The 24,867-nt window shown below is 44.0% G+C and overlaps 1 protein-coding gene across 2 annotated transcripts in view; it reads right to left on the reverse strand.

Annotated features, from left to right (window-relative positions):
* The window catches only part of ARAP2 (ArfGAP with RhoGAP domain, ankyrin repeat and PH domain 2), a 163,346-nt gene that overhangs the window by 13,145 nt on the left and 125,334 nt on the right, over window positions 1-24,867 (reverse strand). For both annotated transcript variants that reach the window (XM_087874954.1, XM_087874955.1), the window contains 7 exons: window positions 24,124-24,198; window positions 23,688-23,805; window positions 18,430-18,552; window positions 13,914-13,958; window positions 10,314-10,453; window positions 3,280-3,362; window positions 1,638-1,673 (listed from right to left, as the gene is read on the reverse strand). In XM_087874954.1, the coding sequence (XP_087731080.1) occupies window positions 1,638-1,673; window positions 3,280-3,362; window positions 10,314-10,453; window positions 13,914-13,958; window positions 18,430-18,552; window positions 23,688-23,805; window positions 24,124-24,198 (620 nt within the window). The remainder of the gene's footprint in view (window positions 1-1,637; window positions 1,674-3,279; window positions 3,363-10,313; window positions 10,454-13,913; window positions 13,959-18,429; window positions 18,553-23,687; window positions 23,806-24,123; window positions 24,199-24,867) is intronic.

The following is a 24,867-nucleotide window of genomic DNA, read 5'->3' on the forward strand; positions in this document are numbered from 1 at the left end:
CCATCCATCCATCTGTCATCTATCATCTATCTATCTATCTATCTATCTATCTATCTATCTATCTATCTACCTACCTACCTCTCTCTCTCTCTCTCTCTCTCTCTCTCTCTCTCTCTCTCTCTCCATCCATCCATCCATCTATCTATCTATATCCATATCTATCTATCTATCTATCTATCTATCTATCTATCTATCTATCTATCTATCTATCTATCTATCTATCATCTCCATCCATCCCTATCTGTCTGTCTGTCTGTCTATCTCCCTATCTATCTATCTATCTATCTTTCTATCTATCAATCTATCTATCTATCTGTATAACTGCCCTTTCCACTAGCAAGTGACTCTGGGCAACGTATAACAAAACAAAGCAATACAACAACAGATATCTAAAATGATTATCGTTAACAAATATTTTAAAAAATTAAAACAAGAGTTATAGCTGAAGGGTTGTTCATTGTATGGAGCCCTACAGCATACCATATATGATATATTAAACTGATTTGTCATTTTATAGACTGATGTACATACCCATGAAGCAGAACTACACAGTTAGAGGAAACATTCAAGTTTACAGAAGAACTTATGTGATTCCTGTTTTATGATTATCAATAGATTTTTTTTCTCTGCTGCAATTGTTGAGATATGATAATGTGGGTATTACAGTTAGTACTGTGTTTCCCCAAAAATAAGACCCTGTCTTATATTTTTTTGAACCCCGAAATAAGCGCTTGGCCTTATTTTCGGGGAGGTCTTATTGTTTTGGGGTCCGTGGAGCAAGACGGGGTTCCTCTTGCCGTCTTACCTGATTTCCAGCTCTGTCTCCCTAACCCTAACCAGAGGAAATGGCGGGGACCGGCTGAGCGTGCGTTTAAATATTTTCGGGGAGGGCTTATTTTCAGGGGGGATTATTTTAGTACATGCGCCCAAAAGCCTGATTGAGCTTATTATCAGGGGATGTCTTATTTTCAGGAAAACACGGTATTAAGGAGCCTGGTGGTGCAGTGGACTAAACTACTGTTAAAGTAGTATTTAGCTGCCAGCTGCCTGCAATTACTGCGAGTTCAATTCTCACCAGGCTCAAGGTTGACTCAGCCTTCCATCCTTCCAAGGTAGGTAAAATGAGGACCCGGTTTGTGGGGGCAATAAGCTGACTTTGTATAAAAAAGAACACTGCTTCGGGGGTGGGGGGGCAAAAGCCCTACTAAGCAGGTATATACAAAAGTATGAAGGCTATTGCTTAAAAGCATTGTAAGCCACCCTGAGTCTCCAGAGAAGGGCGGCATATAAATCAAACTAATAAATAAATGAATGAATGAATGAATGAATGAATGAATGAATGAATGAATGAATGAATTAAAGCAGGTATGTTGTTTCAGGCTTCCATACAACTTAAAACGAAATAAATGTCACTGCTTTCAAGAGTGTTGAGTGTTATTTTTAACAGCAAGAATGTTAAAACAACAACAGCTTATCTCCAGACTCATAAAGAAGCCAGGAGGAAAAAAAAACAAACGATGTGGCTGCTTTAATGAATCACAAAGAGGTGCTGTGCTTTTGTTGAGGTGCAAAAACTTATTCCCCCCCCCCAATCATTTACAAATAATACACCTCCCAATCTAGTATGCCTTACTTACCAATGATGCTTTTCAGACAGCAGTGTTAGACCCCAGCTGAAAAATCAGAACAAAATATCTTTTATAGATAGACATGTAGGGTAATTAAGGAAGAAAAGAAGACTAACTTTCCCAAAGCCAAATTGTGGCTACCCTGTTCAGAGTGCTCACATATATAGACCCTACTGTGACTAGCACTGATGATGTTATCTAGTTTGGTAATGAGAGGTCTCCAAGAAAACAACCATAGCTCAGAGAGCACCGAGGAACCCTTCGTTTCAATCCCGAGCTACAAACGTTCTCCTTTATTAGCCCCTACTGTAACTGTAGGAGAATCGTACAATTTCAGAGGCTGAAGTTTTATGGGTTGTTTTTGTTTCCGTGACTGAGCATTTTGGGCAATGCTTGCATTTTTGTGGAAATCTGCTACTCTGAACACTTTGTTGTTGCATATGTGTACACTGAGAGCTTATGCACCAGAGACAAATTCCTTGTGTGTCCAGTTACATGTGGCCAACAAAGAATTCTATTCTATTCTATTCTATTCTATTCTATTCTATTCTATTCTATTCTATTCTATTCTATTCTATTCTATTCTATTCTATGCTATGCTATGCTATGCTATGCTATGCTATGCTAATTCTATTCTATTCTATTCTATTCTATTCCACCCCACCCCATCCCATTATTCTATTCTATTCTATTCTATTCTATTCTATTCTATTCTATTCTATTCTATTCTATTCTATGCTATGCTATGCTATGCTATGCTATGCTATGCTATGCTATGCTATCCTAATTCTATTCTATTCTATTCTATTCTATTCTATTCTATTCTATTCCACCCCACCCCATCCCATTATTCTATTCTATTCTATTCTATTCTATTCTATTCTATTCTATTCTATTCTATTCTATTCTACCTATGCTATATTAATTCTATTCTAGTCTATTCCATCCCACCCCACCCCATTATTCTATTCTATTCTATTCTATTCTATTCTATTCTATTCTATTCTATTCTATTCTATTCTATTCTATTCTATTCTATTCTATTCTATTCTATCCCACCCCAACCCATTATTCTATTCTATTCTATTCTATTCTATTCTATTCTATTCTATTCTATTCTATTCTATTCTATTCTATTCTATTCTATTCTATTCTACCTATGCTATATTAATTCTATTCTAGTCTATTCCATCCCACCCCACCCCATTATTCTATTCTATTCTATTCTATTCTATTCTATTCTATTCTATTCTATTCTATTCTATTCCATTCCATTCCATTCCATTCCATCCCATCCCATCCCATCCCATCCCATCCCATCCCATCCCATTCCATTCCACTCTACCTCCATTCCATTCCAATGCAGTGGGATAATTTGATCCCATAAGCAATATAACCCACGGGAGACAGCATACCGAGATTAGAAATAACTGTTCAATAAAGTCATTTCTGAACACCAGAGTAATGACAGGAGCCCTCCAAATAGCTAACATTGTGGAACTGCGGCTTACCACAGACCAGGCAATAGATAACAGGTTGGTTCCCTTATTTGTTTTGGCTTTTCGAAGCTTTTACGTTTCGGTAACACAACAACAACAACAAAAAAGCAAGCGTGCTTTTGAACGAAACCCAGCCGTCGTGGCTTGCTTACTTCGTTGGTGGTTTCAGTTTTTTCTTCACCCCGAGGTAAAGTTTCAGCGACTTGACAGGAAACGCTTTCTCCGCTTTGCTGCTCTGTTGTGGTTGAGAAACGACCGTTAGTGAAACAGAAAACATACCCACCAGGCCTCCAGATCGGTTCATCTTCTGAACATCCTGTCGAAATCTTGCAAAAAAACAAATCCGTTCATTTCCAGCTCACCTTGAGTGACGTTGCCCATCCTGGCCACGTCCACCCCGGCCCCCTGAGGTTAAAAACAATCCTGATGTGGCCCTCAATGAAATTGAGTTTGACACCCCTGTACTAGAAGAAGACCAATATCAAATTGCTGAGGAACAATTGGCTGAGAGGAACAGTTCACCTCCTCCGTTTCCCTCACCAGAGAGAAACAACACGGAGAACTCCTGAGAAATAAGAATGTTCTTATATATTTCAGTTTTTATTTATTTATTTTTGCTCCAAACTTTCCTATGGGGCCGTGCATGGAAAAATCTGTTCTGCCCCAGCTACAGACCCCTAAGAACGCAGCACACGTAAAGTCTGTACAAACCTTAGTTTACTAAATTAAATCAGTCTTTTTCAAACAAAGGCTGTTAATTAACTTTCTTAACGGCCTACAAGAATCCAAAGCATAAATAATCGTAATCTTACTAGGATTGGCAGAAAGCCCAGAAGCAATTTGCAGGAAACTGATAAGAGAACTAAGATCAAGACACGAAGGAGTGTGAAGGGAATGGCCAATTAGCCCCAAGCCTTACTCTCGAGGAGACCTCCTCCTGAGGAGCCACTCCTGTCTGTTGGCAGCTCTGCGCGCCCGTGCATCGAGAAGAGGCTCCTCCTCTTCGTCCTCTTCACTTAAGGAAGCTTCTGGAGGTTCTGAAGGCCCTGGCTGAATCCCTGCCTCTGGAACCACATCTTCTCCAGCCTCCTCATTTTCCAACTCGAGTGCCAGCTGCACAGGCTGCTGGCGCAGCACCACACCAGCCTCCTCGCTGTCAGGATCAGCTACTAGCTGCACAGGCCGCTGACGGGCCACAACAAAATCCTTACTAAGGTCTCCTGGGCTGAACTAGAACAGGGGTGTCAAACTCGATTTCATTGAGGGCGTCATCAGGGTTGTGTTTGACCTCAGAGGGCTGGGGGGGGGAAGGGGGCGTGGTCGGGGTGGGCATGGCCATGGTAGGCATGGCCAGCTCAATGTCACTCGTGTCAAGGGTGCACTGTGGTGGCCAAGTGCTAAGGCAGGACTTCCCTGAGACCCTCCCTCACTCTCATAATTTCCTTCCTTCCTTCCTTCCTTCCTTCCTTCCTTCCTTCCTTCCTTCCTTCCTTCCTTCCTTCCTTCCTTCCTCCCTTTTCTTTTTCCTTCCCTCTTCATTCTCCTTTCTTCTTCCTTCCCCTCTTTCCTTCTTTTTCCTTCCTTGCTCTCCTCCCATCTTTTTCTTTGTCCTTCCTCTTTCCCCTTCTCTGTCCCTTCTTGCATGCTCAGATGCACCTCCCCCCGTGCCCTGTTTTTGGCCGCGATGGCCTCCTGCAGCCCTCTGACAGAGAAAATGGATCTCAGAGGGGCCGTGCATGTGCCTCCCCCTCCCAGTGGTGGGTTGCTCCCGGTTTTGTCCGGTTCTATAGAACCGGTAGTAAAATCAGTGGGAGGCTCCGTCCACCGACCCGGATGTCATAAATGATGATCTGTGCATGCGCGCGGCCCCGTTGCGAACTGGTAGTAAAGATAAGTAGAACCTACCCCTACCCCCTACCCAGAGCTCCATTTTCTCTGGCAGAGGCACCACAGTCCTTTGCTGTTTTCCAGGCCGATCTAAACACCTCACTGGCCAAATCCGGTCCCCGGGCCCTGAGTTTGACACCCCTGGACTAAAAGAACTCCAAGGTCCTTTCCTGCATTATGAGTACATTTCTATGCAGCTCCTGCCTGCCTTTTCCAAGATCAGATGAAATCACAATAGATTGCCATGTTATTCTTTTTGCACACAACAACAACAACACACACAGAGAGACGAGAAAATCCAATGTTTTCTCCAGGCAAATTTCTCCGCTGGATAAAAGCCCATAATTAAATAGTAAGAGTTTGATTTAGTCAATGTGTTTGCAACGATACGGAAAGCTAGAGGTCTGTGGAAATTCATTTTGCAGCTCTCTTTTTAGAGGCGGATTGTACCTATGGGAATTTCACGCACGAAACAGAATGTCAGAGCGACCCTATCTACTTTTAAAGCTCCGCCTGTACTTAGGCCTGACAGTATGAAACATGACGTGCCACTTAAGACAAAAATTAGCTCAGTTCCGAGCACTCCCTTTCTCCCCCCACCCCATCCCTACTCAGAATTTCATGGCTAATTGGGCTTTTAGTATCTCAAAAACGATTCTTAACCCATTTGGCTGCGGTAATAAAAGCATCCATTCATGCAGCGGCAACGCACTTATTAATCGAGCTTATGAGAAAGTGACTGCATTATTTAAAATAATAGTGCTGTTCTCGGGTGGGTTTTTTTTTTTTCTTTTTTGTTCCTTTTTTTTCCTGGCCAGGCAATTAATGTAACATTATGCACAGCAAAATAAACACAACCACTTTGCTGAGATCATGAGTTTCCAAAGATTTGTCGCGTTGGGTTTAAAGACAAGCTATTAATTTCAGGGGGAAACGCAGGAGTGAAATCCAACAGGTTCTGAAAAACTGGTAGCGGAAATTTTGAGTAGTTTGGAGAACCGGCAAATAATTGATATTATTTTATTTATTTTGTCGCATTTCTATGCCGCCCAACTCCCAAGGGGCTCTGGGCGGCTTATAACAAAGAATAAAACAATGCGAACAATCCCATTAAAAATGTTAAAAAGAAACATTAAAGCATTAAAAACTTTAAAAACGTTAAAACACATGCACTCCAATTCGTGGCCGGATCTCGCAAGATTATTATAATGAGATCAACGACCCCAGGCCTGCCGGAAGAGCCAAGTCTTCACCGCTTTGCGGAAGGCCAATAGGGTAATTGGGAGTGTAATTTATTTGAGATGACATCGAAACCTGACAGATAGCCGATACTAACCCTCTGACCCCCAAACCCTTCCCTTTCTGTTCCCCAATTCTCATCTTCTCATTGGCCATCTTCCAAGTCAGTCTCCCCAGCTTCTGACCTCACCCCACAGGAATGTCCCCCCTCCCATCCCATCTCCTAGGGCCGTGATGGCGAACCTATGGCACGCGTGCTACAGGTGGCATGTGGAGCCATATTGGTGGGCACACAAGCTCAGCTCCAGAGTGCATGTGTGCTCTGGCCAACTTATTTTCAGGCCTTCTGGGCCCACTGGAAGTCAGGAAACACGCTATTTCTGGCCTCTGAAGGACCTCTGGGGAGGAGGGGGAGGCCCGTTTTTTGCTCTCTCCCAGCTCCAGAGCCTTTCTAGGAGCCTGAGGAGAGCAAAAAATGGGCCTTCCAGTCCCACCAGAAGTCAGCAAATGGGCCATTTCAGGCCTCTGCAGGGGTGGGGAAGGCTGTTTTCGCCCTCCCCAGGCTTCTAGAAAGTCTCTGGAGCTTAGGGAGAGTGAAAAACAGGTCTACCAGGCCCACCAGGTCATTGCATGTCAAAACTGGGGGGGAACACGAAGGGGTGTGTGTGTGCAGGTATGCATGGGGGGGCACATAGAATAATAGGTGTGGGCACGTGTGCTCACAACTCCCCCATGCTCCCTACGCTATTGGCACATGATGGCAAAAAGGTTAGCCATCACTGTCCTAGGGGATATTATCTACAGAGAAAATAAGTAGGTGAAAAGTCAAGCCTCGTCTTTTTATGGCAGCATCAGAATGCTGACAGTGGGGGCAGTCTGGACCTCGGGAGGTAATTGGTTCCAGAGAGCCGGGGCAGCCACAGAGAAGGCCCTCCCCCGTGGACCCGCCAGCCGACATTGTTTAGCTGATGGGACCTGGAGGAGACCGACTCTGTGGGATCTTACCGGTCACTGGGAGCTATGTGATAGAAGACGGTCTTGAAAATAGCCTGCCCTGAGCCATGTAGGGCTTTAAAGGTAATGACCAACACCTTGAATTGCTTTTTAATGATTTTTACCCTCTGCACATGCACAGAAGGTTTTGCACATGCGCAGGTCTGCCCGTGCATGTGATGCTTGCATGCGCGCACTTTCGAACCGGTAAGGAAGGTAAGTAAATTTCACCCCTGGTTATTGTGTTCTCCTTTCGGGCAATCCCAACAAAGGACAATATCCATTTTCCAACTTTTACCAGCATTGTGTGATTGGATAGCTGGAAGGAGTATCTATGCGATTTCGCTTTTTTATTACATGATAATATTTGCATATTACCGCAATGGTCAGATCTGGAGCTGTTTGCAATCCATGGAAGCAAAATAGAGAAATTGGTTGATTGTTGTCGAAAGACCCCAGCGCAAAACAAAACAAAATATAAATATGAAGGTCTGATTACTCTTAGCGGGTAATTACATGTTTCCATCAGAATACACAGACGCGTTCAAAAATGCTGAACCATTAATCATATAGCAAGAGCAATCATTCAGACCTTCCTAATTAATTCACAAGTCTAGTCCCACTCAGAAATGAGGTTGCTGCAGGAATCCCTGTGACATTGATGGCAGGTAACAAAAAAAGCATGCGTTCTGGTTTTGAGACCAAAAATAATATTTTTTACGTCCATGTCCTGTTTACCTATTGCATGGCAATGAAAGGGGACAATGAAAATGGATTCAGCACTATTGCTAAAATGGATTTTCCATGCCATTCTTACTGAGCAACAGATTAACAGAGATGAAGGGACTTTGGAGGTCTTCTAGTCCAACCCCCTGCCCAGGCAGGAATCCCTACATCCTTCAGACAAATGGTTATCCAATAGCTTCTTAAAAACTTCCAGTGTTGGAGCATTCACAACTTCTGGAGGCAAGTTGTTCCACTGATTAATTGTTCTCACTGTCAGGAAATTTCTCCTTAGTTCTAGGTTGCTTCTCTCTTTGATGAGTTTCCATCCGTTGCTTCTTGTCCTGCCTTCAGGTGCTTTGGAGAATAGCTTGACTCCCTCTTCTTTATGGGAGCCCCTGAGATATTGGAACACTGCTATCATGTCTCCCCTAGTCCTTCTTTTCTCTAGAGTAGACATGTTGTTTTACTGCTTTGAGACTACTTTCTGAAGACAAAGTTATGATCTCAGTTGATCAGTCAGTCATAGTCAACTCCTACTTTTTCCACCTAAGGCTGTTTCTTTTTTCCTTACATTGTTATGTTCCCATATTTGATCCTAGCCTATCTTGGACTTTTGACAGATGGCAGTCGAGTCTCTTCTCGAAAGCTTCCAATGATGAAGCTCCCACAACTTCTGAAGGCAACTTCTGTTCTATTGGTTGATTGTTTTCACTGTCAGAAAATTTCTCCTTAATTCCAGGTTGAATCTCTCCTTGATCAATTTCGATCCATTATTCCTTGTCTGGCCTTCAGGTGCTTTGGAAAATAGCTTGACCCCTTCCTCTCTGTGGCAGCCCCTCAAATATTGGAAGACGGCTATCGTGTCTCCTCTTCTCTTCACTAGACTAGCCATGCTCAGTTCCTGCAACCGTTCATCGTATGTTTTAGCCTCCAGTCCCCTCATCATCTTGGTTGCTCTTCTCTGCACTCTTTCTAGAGTCTCAACGTCTTTTTTATAGTATGGTGACCAAAATTGGATGCAATACTCTAGGTGTGGTCTTACTAAGGCTTTATAGAGAGGTATTAGTACCTCGCTTCATCTTGATTGTAATTAAGATCAATTGTGGTTGTTGCTGATGCAATTTAGGATTGCATTGGCTTTTTTGGCTACCGCTGCCTATTATTGGCTCATATTTAATTGATTGTCCACTAAGACTCCAAGCTCCCGCTCACAGTTAATGCAATTAAGCCTGGTTTCACCCAGTCTATAGATATACTTTTGATTTTTCTTGCCTAAGTGTAAGACTTTACTTTTCTCTACCTTAAATTTCATTTTGTTAGAGAGGGCCCAGTGTTCAAGTCTGTCAAGATCCATCTGGATCTTGAGCCTGTCTTCTAGGGTGTTAGCTATTCCTGCCAGCTTAGTATCATCTGCAAATTTGGTAAGTTCCCCTTCTATTCCCTCATCTAAGTCGATTATGAATGATATTGAAGAGTACTGGGCCAAGGACTTCAGCTTCACAAGATCTACCGTATTTTTCAGAATATAAGACGCACCTTTTTCCCTCCAAAAAGAGGGTGAAAATCTGGGTACGTCTTATACTCTGAATGTAGTCCCGCCCAGCTTCTGAAACAGAGGTTTCAGAGGCTGAAAAAAGCATCAGAAACGAAGTTTCTGAAAAGAAGCCCCCAAACAGAGTTTCAGAAAAAAAAGCCTCCAAACATAGGTTCAGAAAAAAGCCTCCAAACAGAGCTTCGGAGGCTTTTTTTCTGAAGCTCTGTTTCGGAAGCTTTCAGAGGCAGGAAAAAAAGTTTTTTCTGAAATGGAGTTTCAGAAGTTTCAGAGACAGAAAAAAAAGCAAAAAAAAAAAAAAAAAAAGCAAGGCACAGAGCTCATAACCAAGGAACCTGTTGCTAAAATTCTGGGAACAGCTATTCCGGGAGGCCGATCCACCTGTCAATCAGCTTTTTTCTTATTTTCCTCCCAAAAAACTAAGGTGCGTCTTATACTCCGAAAAACACGGTATCTTGTCACGTATAGGAAGATGCCAGAAAGTAATCACTTCCTATCCTCTTCCATAACTCAGCCACCTATTAAAAAATCTGGAAGACGCTACAAGTGTGACTTCAATATTGCATTCACGAACATTGTTGCAGAACACTAAAAAAATATAATAATAACCCTCTAAGTTAAGTTTTCATTGTTAGCTTCTCCTCCTGGCATTAATCTAATTTTTTCCCCCCATCATCCACATAATCGAGAGGAACACGACCGCATCCAGTGTCCGTCTACCAAATCTCATGTAAAGAGGAGGGGTAGGATCAGGGGTAAGTTGAAAAAGTCCCGCGACAGCATTTGTACCTTCATGTCCTTATAAAGCCACAATTTTCCTTCTCGTAAAACGAAATAGCGGTCTTGAAATTTATTGGCAGACAGAAGCTTGGAGGGTTCTTCTTTGTATTTGAGGTAGCCGGCTTTGACGGGGCCTCTGGAAGTTTCCTCTGTTGAGATGATTTGAAAAAAAAAAAGCATTTGGTTCACTAGTCCTCAATTTATGGTCACAATTTAACCTATCATCCATCCATCTATCTATCTATCTATCTATCTATCTATCTATCTATCTATCTATCTATCTATCTATCATCTATCTATCTATCTATCCATCTATCTACCTTTCTATCTATCTATCTATCTATCTATCTATCTATCTATCTATCTATCTATCATCTATCTATCTATCCATCCATCTATCTACCTTTCTATCTATCTATCTATCTATCTATCTATCTATCTATCTATCTATCTATCTATCTATCTATCAATCATCTATCATCTGTCTGTCTGTCGTGCCTGCTTGTCTGCCTGCCTACCTACCTACCTACCTACCTTTTGGGGAATCATGTCTGTCATGATTCTCCAAAAATAAGAATGGGTCTTATATTAATTTTTGCTCCAAAAGACGCATTAGGGCTTATTTTCTGGTTAGTTTTATTTTGGGGAAAATATGGTACTAAATGCATCCATCTGGCTGACAATCTTAACTAGGGCTTATTTTGGGTGATAGGGCTTATATTACGAGCATCCTGAAAAATCATGCTAGGACTTATTTTCCGGCTGGGTCCTATTTTCGGGGAAATGTATGTATGTATGTATGTATGTATGTATGTATATATGTATGTATGTATGTATGTATGTATCTCTCTCTCTCTCTCTCTCTCTCTCTCTATCTGTCTGTCTGTCTGTCTGTCTGTCTACCATTTTGCAGCTAGTCCTCAACCTATGACCACAATGGAACCCAATATTTAGAGCTATGTGAGAAATTTGCTGTGAGTTTTCCCACAGTTGTTAAGTGAATCACTGCGGTTGTTCAATTAGTAACATGCTTGTTAAATGAATCTGGCTTCCCCGTTGATCACGTGATCGCAAAAAAAGGGATCACGTGACCTCGGGATGCCGCAACCATCATCAACGTGAGTCGGTTGTCAAGCATCTCAATTCTGATTGCATGACCATGGGGATGTTGCAACGGTCATAAGTGTGAAAAATGGTCATAAAAGTCACTCTTTTCAGTGCCGTGGTAACTTCGAAATGGTCACAAAGTGAAGTGTTGTAAGTCAAGGACTACTTTGACTTACACTTTTTAAGTCATGTATACACGTATACTTTTTAAAATCAGCCTGGAAGAAACAAAAGAAGAATAAACAATTGGAGTGCCCCTCTATTATTTTAGACGTTTTGGCTCTTGTTAGGAATATCTTGCTTGGGTTGAATGTGGTGTCTTTAGCTATGATTAAACATGATTCTTCTAATTTAAGGGTACTGCAACAACCTAGGACCATGATGGCATGCGTGCCACAGCTGGCACACAGAGCTCTCTCTGAGGCCACACGAGCTGTTGCCCAGCTCAGTGTTGTGCAGCGGCCTGTGCAGCTAGTAGCTGATTCCGACAGGAGGCTGGTGTGGTGCTGAGCCAGCAGCCTGTGCAGCTGGCACTCGAGTCGGACAATGAGGAGGCTGGAGAAAATGTGGTGCCAGAGGCGGGGATTCAGCCAGGGCCTTCAGAACCTCCAGAAGCTCCCTTAAGTGAAGAGGATATAGAGGGGGAGCCTCTTCTCGATGCACGGGCGCACAGAGCTGCCAAAAGGCAGGAGTGGCTCCTCAGGAGGAGGTCTCCTCGAGAGTAAGGCTTGGGGCTAATTGGCCACTTCCTTAGCCTATTTAAGGAGGAACGCCGACTGAAGCAATTTGCAGGGAACAACTTCGTTCACATCCCTTCGTGTCTTGTCTTGCTTATCTTATCAGCTTCCTGCAAATTGCTTCTGGGCATTCTGCCAACCACAGTAAGCTTTCAGTTATTATTCTTTGAATTCTTGGCAGCTGTTAATGCAGTTAATTAACAGCCATTGTTGTAAAAAAAACTGGTTTATTTAGTAAACTAAGGATTGAACGGACTTTGTGTGTGCTGCGTTCTTTGGGGTCCGTAGCTGGGGCAGAACACTCAGCTCCACCGCTGGTGCAAGTGCGCATCTCCAGTTGATTTTTGGAATGGGGGGGCAGGGTGCATGCAGGGGGCGGGGAGTGTGTGGGGCATTTTTGTTCCTAGGAGGCTGCATGGAGGCCTACTAGGCCCAAAACAGGGCACGGGGGGGGGGTCATGTGCGCATGTGCGAGGGGTGGGGGGAGGGGGGTCATGTGTGCATGCACAGGGGCAGGGGGACGTGTGGGGAGGTTGTGCGTGCATGCGCAGGTGGGGGCAAGCATTGCATTTGGGTGCCGGCGCGTGTGCTTTTGGCACACGAGGACAAAAAGCTTAGCCATCATTGACCTAGGACATAAACATACATATATTGACCAATGTTCATTCATATGATCCAAGCAAACATTTAAAGAATGTTCTGGCTGGACTGAGTTCAAGATTGTTTAGGTCTTACTAGCAGCTTACTATTTTACCAGAACTTTCTTTAAAAAAGAAAACGGTTCTTCTTCTTACCATCGTCTTTCAAGTCAACGTTTACTCGTAATAAGACGTTTCCTTAGCAACAGTTTCAAAATTGGTTTGATTTTTCTTGACGTTTGATTTTCTATGTTGTTCTGGCCCTTTGAGTCAACTTTTACTCTTCCTAACGAGTTTCCTTAGCAACATTTTCAGATTCAGCTTATCTTTTTGGGTGGTGGTTGTCTGTTTCCCAGGTAATTTTTGTGATGGGGTGAATGAGCACCCCAAAATTATTTGTACGGCCGTGATGTCTCGTATCCTTGCTCCTGATGTAATGTCTCTACACTGAACTACCGGGTTTCCCCGAAAATAAGACCCTGTCTTATATTTTTTTGAACCCTGAAATAAGCGCTTGGCCTTATTTTCGGGGAGGTCTTATTATTTTGGGGCGTGTGGAGCAAGACGGGGCTCCTCTTGTCCTCATACCTGATTTCCAGCTCTGTGTTTAAATATTTTAGGGGAGGGCTTATTTTCGGGGGGGATTTTAGCACATGCACTCAAAAGCCCGATTGGGCTTATTATCAGGGGATGTCTTATTTTCGGGGAAACAGGGTAGCTTTTTAAAGCTTCTTGCTCCATTAAACGGGAAATCAGAAATTAACAGACTTAAACTCACTACCGCTAGCAATAACCAGCCGGCATTTAGTAGATTAAAATGATACATTTCTGGTATCACGGATTGCCTTGTTAGTTATGATCTTTATATTGTTTTACTGGTTGATTTTATTATGCATATATCTTCTTTAATTCAATGGAGTTTTAATTTATTCTATTTGGTCAGGAAGCCATTTTCTTCCTTTTAGTCTCCGACTTTAAAGTAAATAAACCAATAAATTGTAATTCTTTGGACACCAGCCGCTCCACTTGGTAAGGCGATTAATGGGTCGTTTGCATAGTTCTGTGTTATCTGTGCATATATTAAGTAGGCAGTCCTATAGAGAATAAGATATGAAAAATCAACATACCTAAATTAATCTTGGGTGACGATGGGCTCCCTGAATGTTTGGAACCTTAAGCAGGGATGAGAGCAAAATTATAAACCAGGATTAAACACTTTTGCTTGAATATAATACTAAAGTTATCTTTCTTATTTACCCCAGAATTGGATTGATTGATTGATTGATTCCTTCCTTCCTCCCTTCCGTACACTCCTTCCTTCCATTCCTTCCTTCCTCTTTCCTTCCATTCCTTCCTTCCTTCCCTCCATCCCTCCCTTCCATACACCCCTTCCTTACTCCTTCCTTACTCCCTTCCCCCTTCCTTCCTCCTTCCCTCCCCCTCCCTCCCTCCTCCATCTTTCCTTCCCTTCCTTGTCTTCCCTTCCTTCCTTCCACCCTTCGCTTTCCCTCCCTCCCTCCCCCTCCTCCCTCCCTCCCGCCTTCCTCCCTCCATCCCTCCATCCCTCCCTCCCATACACCCCTCCCTTCCTTCAGTCCCTTCCTTCCACCTCCCCCCTCCCTCCCCTCCCTTCTCTTCCATTCCTTCCTTCCTCCCTTCCCCCTTCCTTCCTCCCTCCCTCTCTCCTTCCTTCCATTCCTTCCATTCCTTCCTCCTTCCTTCTCTTCCCTTCCTTCCTTTTTCCCTCCCCCCTCCTCCTTCCCCCTCCCCCTTCTGTCCTTCCTTCCTTCCTTCCTCATGCTTAGATCCTTTCCAACGTACAAACACATGTTCATACAGTCCATCTAATTGCACACATTTAAATTACTCCCCTGGAGAGAAAAAGTATAACATCAGGTGCAAACAACCAGATCCATGCACGAAGGTCTAATTAAACTGATTTATATTCATGCCTACAAACAGAAATCTTCTTAACTGATATTTAGCACCTGCTTGGAGGTAGATAAGGAGCAATGGAATCCAAAGGAGGTTGAACTTAGCTCGCTTGTCTCTACGTATGGATTCTAGGCTGGACCCCCTCTTGACTCCACCCCGGGTTCTCCTTCTCTTTACAATATTCAACCCATCATTCTGTACATCGAGGAAAAGACAGACAAATCCTAGAGAGTCTAACCAGGATCCTTGCTGGTAAGATGTGCTGCTACGGGGATGGCTCAGGATATGGTTCTTTGTTTTGATTTGGGTAGATCCAAAAAGGGCTTTTTATTAAGAGGTTGGACATAATTCCAGAGCCATGCTTTCCTTTGCCATGTTTTTCGGCATACGCAAATGAGAACATTAACAAGATTCAAACAGAATGCTAAAGCATACGTTAGCTGTTAGGATATGGTTTGAGCCTAACTATGTTGTACAGGCAATATAAGTATACTGTAACTTTAAGCTGTAACTGTATTATGTGGCTTTAATGCTGAGTCAGGCTGTAATAACATAATTACTGGTTGTGAGAATATTTAAGCAAAGCTTCTGTAACGTGTTCAGTTGCTGCTATGATCTGCTGTTGAGAGGAAGCTGCAATGCTATGCTGCCATTGTGTATGAAGCTGTGATGATAAGCTACCATTGAGAGGAGGTGCTATCTGTAATCATTGTTTGATGGATCTGCAACCATCGTGAACCAGAGTGAGTTTGTTATTCTAACCAACTACTGTTTGTTGAGTAAGAAGATTCTGTAACTACTGGACTGATTTACTGGCAAAGACTTGGAATTTGTTTAAAGACTATGAGACTGTTTTTCTACTATAAAGTAAGCTTTTGATAAACCAGTTTGCATATCTCTTATTCATTGCTCTCAGCAACGTTTCTCTGTGCAATCCACTCTGCTGGTTGGTAACACAACAACAATAACCTTAACATTAGCGCTACTTTAACGAACCTTTGCTAGCTCAACTGGAGGAAAATGCAAACACCTGCTCCCACTTCCGCTACATATAATTATTATTCACCGGATTCATGCTAAAATGAGGCGTGATAGCCTTGTTGCTGGCTTAGTGCAATGCACAAATCCCATCATCGTGGCTTGCCAACCCAATATTTTGCTCTCCAACCCCCTTGAGAATGTCAACTCTGGTTTCTTTAAAAACAAGCCAGGTTTTTGAAATGACAATGAGTTATCCTGACTTGTGTGGTTTAAAGGCGGAATAAGCAACATTGCAATCAGCGGAATAAAGAAACATCCGTGGGGCTGATGGAATTTTCCTCACCACCTAACGGTAAAGGTAAAGGTTTCCCTCGCACATACGTGCTAGTTGTTCCTGACTCTAGGGGGTGGTGCTCATCTCCGTTTCAAAGCCGAAGAGCCAGCGCTGTCCGAAGACGTCTCCGTGGTCATGTGGCCGGCATGACTCAACGCCAAAGGTGCACGGAACGCTGTTCCCTTCCCGCCAAAGGTGGTCCCTATTTTTCTACTTGCATTTTTTACGTGCTTTCGAACTGCTAGGTTGGCAGAAGCTGGGACAAGTAAACGGGAGCTCACCCCGTTACGCGGCACTAGGGATTCGAACCTCTGAACTGCCGACCTTTCGATCGACAAGCTCAGCGTCTTAGCCACTGAGCCAGCGCGTCCACCTACTTTAAAACAAAAAATGAAAAAAAAAAAAGCCACACCATTTCCTTTCGATAGTCCACTGAAGCTAAACGCTCCTGAAAAGACGCCAGCTTCTCTTTGTAAGAAATTGAGAACGAAATCACGATTTGATTTGCTTTCCTTATTGCCTTTTTAGAGCCTCGCATTAGGCTGTATCAGTGACAATGGATAGACCAATAACGCTAAAATCAGAAAGCCCACTGGGTTTCATTCAGGAGCCACTTATTAAGGCAAAGAGAACAGAATTGTCAACGGCCCTGAAATCTATCAAAGAATAAAGCTGCACAAAACAGGTTTACAAGATCCTGTTTGCTGAGGGACTTTGCTAAGCAGATGATAAAAAGAAGAGCGAGTGGAAACTACCTGTAGTTTAAAAGTACAAAACGTTGCCAATAGAATACAGGTATTCCTTGACTTCCGACAGTTTATTTTATTTATTTATTTATTTATTTTATTCACATTTATATGCCGCCCCTCTCCCGAAGGACTTGGGGCGGCTCACAACAATAAAACGACAACAATAAAATGAAATAGAAAAATAATTCAATTAAAAACCCAACGGTTAAAACTGAATTCCCAACAGATCAGGAGATTTGTTGATAACGGTCGCCACGGAAGGAGCGGAGGTTTCATTTAGGGACCGTTCAAAGTTTCAGAGACTTAGGACATTTTTCACACTTATGACTGTTGAAGCCAGCAGTGGGTCCCACATTTTGTTACATAGGGATTCATCTAACAAACGCAACCAAAAAAAAATCATAAAATGGTGCAAAACTCACTGGACAGTTGTCTCCCTTAGCAATCTCACTTGGAAATTGGGGGGGCTCAAGGACTACTTGTATGGAAGGTTGGCCTTGAGAAGAGAAAAAGGAAGTGACAGCCTTCTTCGAGAAACATTTGCAAAATTTCTACCATCTTATAGTGCAAGGATTGTGGCCTGTCCAGCGGCCGAATCAGAGGAGGAGGAGAAGGTGTGGGAGTCAAGGTCAACATCGAGGCAACCTGAGAGCTCTGAGGCGAAAGAGAAAATGGAGCTGGCAGAGAGCGCGAGACAGAGGCGGAGTCTGGGTGTCCGTCAGCCCTCAGATGGAGAGTCAACAGCCCACAGGTCTGCAGGTGGCTGATGAGGAAGAGGAGGAACAGCTGGGTCCAGTGCCTGATGCACAGTTGCACAGAAGGAAGAGGAGAGAGAGCAATGGAAATCTATGGCTGGTCCTTGAAACAGATAAACCACCGCTGCTAGGGAAGCCCCATCCTAGCTCTGGGGATAAAAGGCAGTGGGAAGGCCCGGATGAGGGCTCTGCGTCAGAGGCAGAGATGGGGTCAGGGCCATCGGGGAGTGATGTGTGGACTTCGGCACCTCCAGAGGCTGAGAGCAGAGAGGCAGAGGAACAGGAGGAACCTATTCCTAGTGCACGTATGAGAAGAGCTGCCAGAAGGCTGGAGCAGATAAAGCAGAGAGGACGACTCGGGAGTAAGGCCAAGAGATGATTGGCCCCTCCCATAAGGCTTAAAAAACCAGCAACGGCTCTTGGCCTCTTTGCCGGAAAACAACATTAAGAGAATTGCTTCTTGTTTCACTGTATTCAATTCTTGTCAGCGTCTTCTGCTTCTGAATTTTTGCCGAGAAAAGCCTTTGGCAGTTTGCCTAATCATCCCAAGGTCAGGTGATAAACTGTGGAATGGTGTTTTGAAGAATTTGCTTTAATTTAGTTTGGACTACGCTGAAAATGAGTTAATTCTCAGCTGTTCTAATAAAATCTGTTTGTTTTGGAACTGTTTGTATTTAATACTAACTATTTGGGCCTGCACATGCGCAGAAGAGGCGCATGTGCTGGAGCGCGCCCGAACTGGTAGCGAAGTGGATTTCACCGCTGGTCATAAGGATGAAAAACAGTCATGAGTCACTGTTTTCAGTGCCACTGTAACGTCGAACAGTCACTAAATGAATTGTTGTAAGTCGAGGACTACCTGTAAGAGGGAATGCATTTCAGTATTTACCTTCACCCGTAAGTCCTACGGTTGGAAATTTCTTTATTATAAGAGAGGCATTGCTGGGGTTGGCCAAGGAACTCCAGTGAAGGATCTGTTCTAGGATGTTCTCGGTGCAATGCAAGGGACGTTCTAGAAGAGAAAAAAAGGATTAAAATGTGGTTGGTTGTGATCTGGAGATCAGTTGCTCATTCTGGATGTTTCCAGGTGTCCTATAACAGGAATGTCAAACCAGGGGTGAAATCTACTTACTTTCCTTATTGGTTTGGAAGTGCACGCGCTGCGTGTGCACGCTCACTTCACTGGCGTGAGCGCATCACATGTGTTAGGAAATGGTTATTGCCTAATTGGTTGGCCAGGAAATATATAAGCCAACATTGTATGTTGGTATTATGTGAATGTATTATGTAGCTTTAAGAACTGTGCTGAGTCATTCTGCATCCTGATTGGCTGAGCTCTGTAGCCAATGTATTTAAGGAGAGCTAAATTATGGTTAGTGTGGACACTACACCATTTTTACCTGCTGCTACCCTGTAACTCTTTTTGATCTCTCTATGGTCAATTGTTTGATCATGATTATTTATTTACTGCTTTCTGATATTTATTGAACTGTTTTTATATTGTTCCTGATTGTTCCTTGTATTTTTCTACAAACTGGTAAGATTTTATATCCCTGGATTGATCTTATATTGCACTTTATATGGCTAAGACTTGGATTGTTAAAAGACTATGAATTTGCTTTTCCCTAAAAGTAAAATACTATAATACTATGTGAAGCCGCTGGGTGAGATCATCCGTGGTTTTGGGGTGAAGTGCCATCTGTACGCTGATGATACTCAGCTGTACATCTCCACCCCAGACCACCCCAACGATGCCCTTGATGTGATGTCTCGCTGCCTGGAGGCCGTGCGGGTCTGGATGGGGAAGAACTTGCTCAGACTCAACCCCTCCAAGACCGAGTGGCTGTGGCTTCCGGCGCCCCGATATAGTCAGCAGGTGCCATCGCTAACTATTGGGGGTGAATCTCTGCCCCCCACAGAGAGGGCTCGCAATCTGGGTGTCCTTTTGGATGCACGGCTGTCTTTAGAAGAGCATATGACGGCCGTGGCCGGGGGGCCTTTTATCAGGTTCGCCTGATTCACCAGTTGCAGCCCTTTCTGGATCGGGACGCCCTACGCACGGTCACTCATGCCCTTGTTACTTCCCGGTTGGACTATTGTAATGCTCTCTACATGGGGCTCCCCTTGAAGAGCACTCGGAGGCTCCAACTGGTCCAGAATGCGGCCGCGCGGGTGGTTATGGGCGCAACTCGTTGTGCCCATGTGACACCCCTCCTGCGCGAGCTGCACTGGCTCCCAGTGGTCTTCCGGGTGCGATTCAAGGTGTTAGTTACCACCTTTAAAGCACTCCATGGCATAGGACCCGGGTACCTCCGAGACCGTCTTCTGCCACCAATAGCCTCCCACCGACCAGTCCGTTCCCACAGAGAGGGTCTCCTCAGGGTGCCGTCAACCAAGTTATGTCGACTGGCGGTGCCCAGGGGGAGGGCCTTCTCTGTGGGAGCCCCAGCCCTGTGGAACGAACTGCCCCCGGAAATTCGTAAGATCTCCGACCTCCGGGCGTTTCGCTGCGCACTGAAGACCCTATAATTCCGCCAGGCCGGACTAGCAACACAATAGTTTTTAAATTGGGATATTTAAATTTATTGGGGTTTTAAATCTGAGCCACTTTATTTAATTATTTTAAATTTTATATTGTTGTTTTGTTTGTGTTTTTAAACAGGCTGTACACCGCCCTGAGTCCTTCGGGAGAAGGGCAGTATAGAAATAAAATTATTATTATTATTATTATTATTATTATTATTATTATTATTATTATTATTATTATTATTAACCCAGTTTGTCTGTATGTTATTCACAATTACTCTCAAAACCGTTTCCATGCGTAAAACTCTAATGGTAATCTGCTTTATAAGCCACAACTTCGGGTGTAACTCAACAATGTCCTTAACAACATGTGCGCGCAGACACTCTGTCCATGTGCAAAACCTTCTGCACCTGCGCAGAGGGTAAAAAACATATTACTGTCTGGTTAAAACCAGGAAGTAATGACACATGGGTGGGTGGGCGGAGCCTCGCGCCGGTTCTCCGAACCACCTGCCACAATCACTACCGGATCGCCCAATCCGGCCTGAACCGGGAGCATTTCACCCTTTTTGTCAAACTCAATTTCATTGAGGGCCGCATCAGGGTTGTATTTGACCTCGGGGGAGCTGGGGGGAACATGGCCGAGGTGGGCATAGCCAGCTCGACATCACTTGTTTTGGGGACACCCACGCTGGCCCGAGGGCTCTTCCCACAAAAACGGGCTCCCAAGCTCCGTTTCCAGCTGCAACGGCCTCCTGCAACCCTCCTGTGGCCCTACAGAGCTCTGTTTTCAGTGGCAGAAGCACCGCAGGCTGCTCCTTCGCTGTTTCCAGGATGGCCCCACCGGCCAGATCTAAGCATCCCATGGGCTGGATCTAGCCTTGAGTTTGACACCCCTGCCTTATACAAATTAAAATGCCGTATTTTGACCGATGCCGTATGTCCAAATGTAAACATCTGAGTGGCTTGTGTATAGAATGTATAGATTCACTTAATAACCATGTTACTATCTTAACAACTGTAATGATTTGCTTAACAACAGTGGCAAGAAACATTGTAAAATAGGGTAAAACATACTTAACAGGGGTGAAATCCAGCAGGTTCTGACAGGTTCTGGAGAACCGGTAGCGGAAATTTTGAGTAGTTCGAAGAACCGGTAGCGGAAATTTTGAGTAGTATGGAGAACTGGCAAATACCACCTCTGGCTGGTCCCAGAGTGGGGTGGGAATGGAGATTTTGCAATATCCTTCCCCCAGGAGTGGGGAGGAAATGGGGATTTTGCAATATCCTTCCGCCAGGAGTGGGGTGGGAATGGAGATTTTGCAGTATCCTTTCCCTGCCATGCCCACCAAACCACACCACGCCCACCAAGCCATGGCCATAGAACCGGTAGTAAAAAAAAATGGATTTCACCGCTGCTTAACAACTGTGCTGAGAAAGATCACAAAATGGGGGGGGGGGAAACTATGTCTCAGTTAACAACATAAATGTTGGGTTCCATGGCGCCATAAGTCGAGGACTACCTGTATTTACAGCCACGTTGATATTTACGTTGAACATAAATCATTGGTTGACAAATGTTCATTATTTTATCAGCTGCACGCACATTATTTGCAAACTACGCCTCTTATAAAAATTACTAGCAAAATTTTTATAAACCAGAGGTCCCACCAATATCAAATCCACCGCATAAGGCCAGATAATTTCATTTTCTACCTCTGCTGCTTAATGTGCAAATGTTTCAGCTCCTTGTTAATATTTTAGTTCCAACCACTTCAGACCTCTAGCTCTCAAACTTATATATCCCATTATTTTGCTCCCATGGTCATGCTATGTCGCTAGTAAACAGTAACGGAATTCTTTGTTCCACTCTAACAATAAATATTAGAAGGAAATTGCATTCTGGAAAATGTAGGCTATGCTTGCGTTCTCAGAGTTTCGTTTCATCTCGTAAACAATTATTAAATTGAGGTGAGGGTTGTAAGGAGAAAGACTGAATTCCCTGGAAAGCGGGGAAGGTTGCTTCACGAGGAAAGGCAGCGCTTCAAAACGGGAGCTTGGTAAATTAAGCGCAGCTACTTGCGACGGTAAATGCACACCCACAATTCTCCCAACAGAAAATGCCATGTTTGACAGAAGGTTTCCACAGAGTACTGCAATTAATGGTGAATGGAAGAAGAATGGAGGGAGGGAGAGAGGGAGGGAGGGGTGTATGGAAGGGAGAGAGGGAGGGGTGGAGGGAAGGAAGGAATGGAAGAGAAGGAAGAGAAGGAAGGAGGAAGGAAGGAATGGAAGGAAAGGAAAAGAGGAAAAAAGGAAGGAGGGAGGGAGGGAGTTTACGGAAGGGAGGGAGGAAAGGAAGAGAAGAGAAGAGAAGGGAGGGAGGGAGAGAGGGAGGGAGGGAGGGAGGGTGTATGGAAGGGAGAGAGGGAGGGGTGGAGGGAAGGAAGGAATGGAAGAGAAGGAAGAGAAGGAAGGAGGAAGGAAGGAATGGAAGGAAAGGAAAAGAGGAAAAAAGGAAGGAGGGAGGGAGGGAGTGTACGGAAGGGAGGGAGGAAAGGAAGAGAAGAGAAGGAAGGGAGGGAGGGAGAGAGGGAGGGAGGAAATCAAGAACAAAGGAAGTATGGAAGGAAAGAATGGAAGGGACAGAGGGAGGGAGGGGTATATGGAAGGGAGAGAGGGAGGGATGGAGGGAAGGAATGGAAGAAGGAACAGAAGGAAGGAAAGGAAGGAAGGAAGGGAAGGAAGGAAGGGAAGGAAGGAAGGAAGGAAGGAAGGAAGGAGGGTACGGGAGGGAGGGAAGAACGGAAGAGAAGAGAAGGGAGGGAGGGAGAGAGGGAGGAAATAAAGAACAAAGAAAGGAAGGACAGGAAGGAAAGGAAGGAAGGAATGGATGAGAAGGAAGGGGGAGGGAGAGAGGGAGGGAGGAAGGAAAGAAGGAAGGAATGGAGGGAGGGAGAGAGGGAGGAAGTCAAGAACAAAGGAAGTATGGAAGGAAAGAATGAAAGGGAGAGTGGGAGGGAGGGGTATATGGAAGGGAGAGAGGGAGGGATGGAGGGAAGGAATGGAAGAAGGAACAGAAGGAAGGGAAGGAAAGGAAGGAAGGAAGGACGGAAGGAGGGCACGGGAGGGAGGGAAGAACGGGAGAGGAGAAGGGAGGGAGGGAGAGAGAGAGAAAATAAAGAACAAAGGAAGGAAGGAAAGGAAGGAAGGAATGGATGAGAAGGAAGGGGGAGGGAGAGAGGGAGGGAGGAAGGAAAGAAGGAAGGAATGGAAGCGAAGGGAGGGAGGGAGGAAGGAATGGAAGAAAAGGAAGGAAGGAAGGGAGGGTTGGTGGGAGGGGACAATAGTAGAGGGGATGGGTGAGGGAATAAATTAGAGGTGGCGGGAGGGGAGAATAAATTAGAGTGGAGGGGAGGAGAGAAGAGTTTGGTCAAGGTAGTCCCTCTTCTGTCACCTCTCCAAACTGAACTTCTTCAGAATCACCTTACATCGAGTGTTTCCATGGAATAGCGCTAAGGCTCCTGCTATTCGTTTTGTTTTGTTTTTTCTGCGAAGAAAACAGCAAGGAATCATTAAGCATAAAAAAAATATTCCAAGCCAATGCCGACAATGACTAACCTAGTTCTCCATTTTCAATCACTTCAAAGGTGGCCCACGTGTCATCCTTGTGAGGGGTGAGGTTTTTGATGCCCAGTACGTCGTGAGTCAATTCTTCCGCCTCCATTGTTGGTGAGATCTACTTTGAAGATCAGACAAGACTTTAGAAATTATTCAAAACTCTCACAAATTTTATGCTCTCACAAATAAGGGGGGGGGAGAGAAAAAATAATTGCTTTGCACATGTCCACCACATATGATAGTATGTGCCCATTGTCTGGTTACCTGAGTATGGGACTTGTTCTGCAAAATGTAATAATAATTAAATAGATATAAATTTTAAAATTAGCAACTTATGCCAGTTTTTTTTTTTTTTAAAGAATGGCTATTTGAACTGCTTTAAAGCAACAGATGAAATATACATTTTTTTTAAAAAAAAAGAAAAAGTCATACAAACCCTTATTATAATACTGGAGTCGGGTTCCTTCCTTTCCACATAGACATCAATTAGCAAGTCTCCAGCCTGAGAAATCTAAAGTAAAAGATATTTTATTAAAAAAAATTAAAATAAGGCAATGAATCAACATTGGGGCGCCTCACTTTTTCTTTATCCTAGTCTATTAAGACTTCCTGAAACAATTGAATCTTGAGTGCTGCAGATGTAAGACAATTTTGTCATATGCCGAAAATGAATGAGGGTAAATACATGGTCCACAAAAGAATGACAAAAAAAAAATATCCTTGTAGCAAAGACAAACTTTCCTTAAATGCCCCGGCTACTTAAAAGATTTATTTATTCAATTTAAATGTACCAAATGAGCAGTAAGAGATACAGATTAACCGAGTTGGAAGGGACCTTGTAGGTCATCTAGTCCAACCCCCCGTCCAAGCAGGAGACCTTACGCCATTTCTGACAGACGGCAGTCCAGTTGTCAGCATTCTGATGCTGCCATAAAAAGGAGGAGATGAGGCTTGACTTTTCACCTACTTATTTTCTCTGTAGATAATATCCCCTAGGAGATGGGATGGGAGGGGGGACATTCCTGTGGGGTGAGGTCAGAAGCTGACTTGGAAGATGGCCAATGAGAAGATGAGAATTGGGGAACGGAAAGGGAAGGGTTTGCGGGTCAGAGGGTTAGTATCGGCTACGACGAAGTCGGGGCCAGATCTGTCGTACTCAATAAATGGAATAGTTCAGCAA

Source organism: Pantherophis guttatus, chromosome 8, assembly GCF_059756535.1.
Source record: "Pantherophis guttatus breed Tessera chromosome 8, ASM5975653v1, whole genome shotgun sequence".
In the NCBI taxonomy this organism is placed as follows: Eukaryota; Metazoa; Chordata; class Lepidosauria; order Squamata; family Colubridae; genus Pantherophis; species Pantherophis guttatus.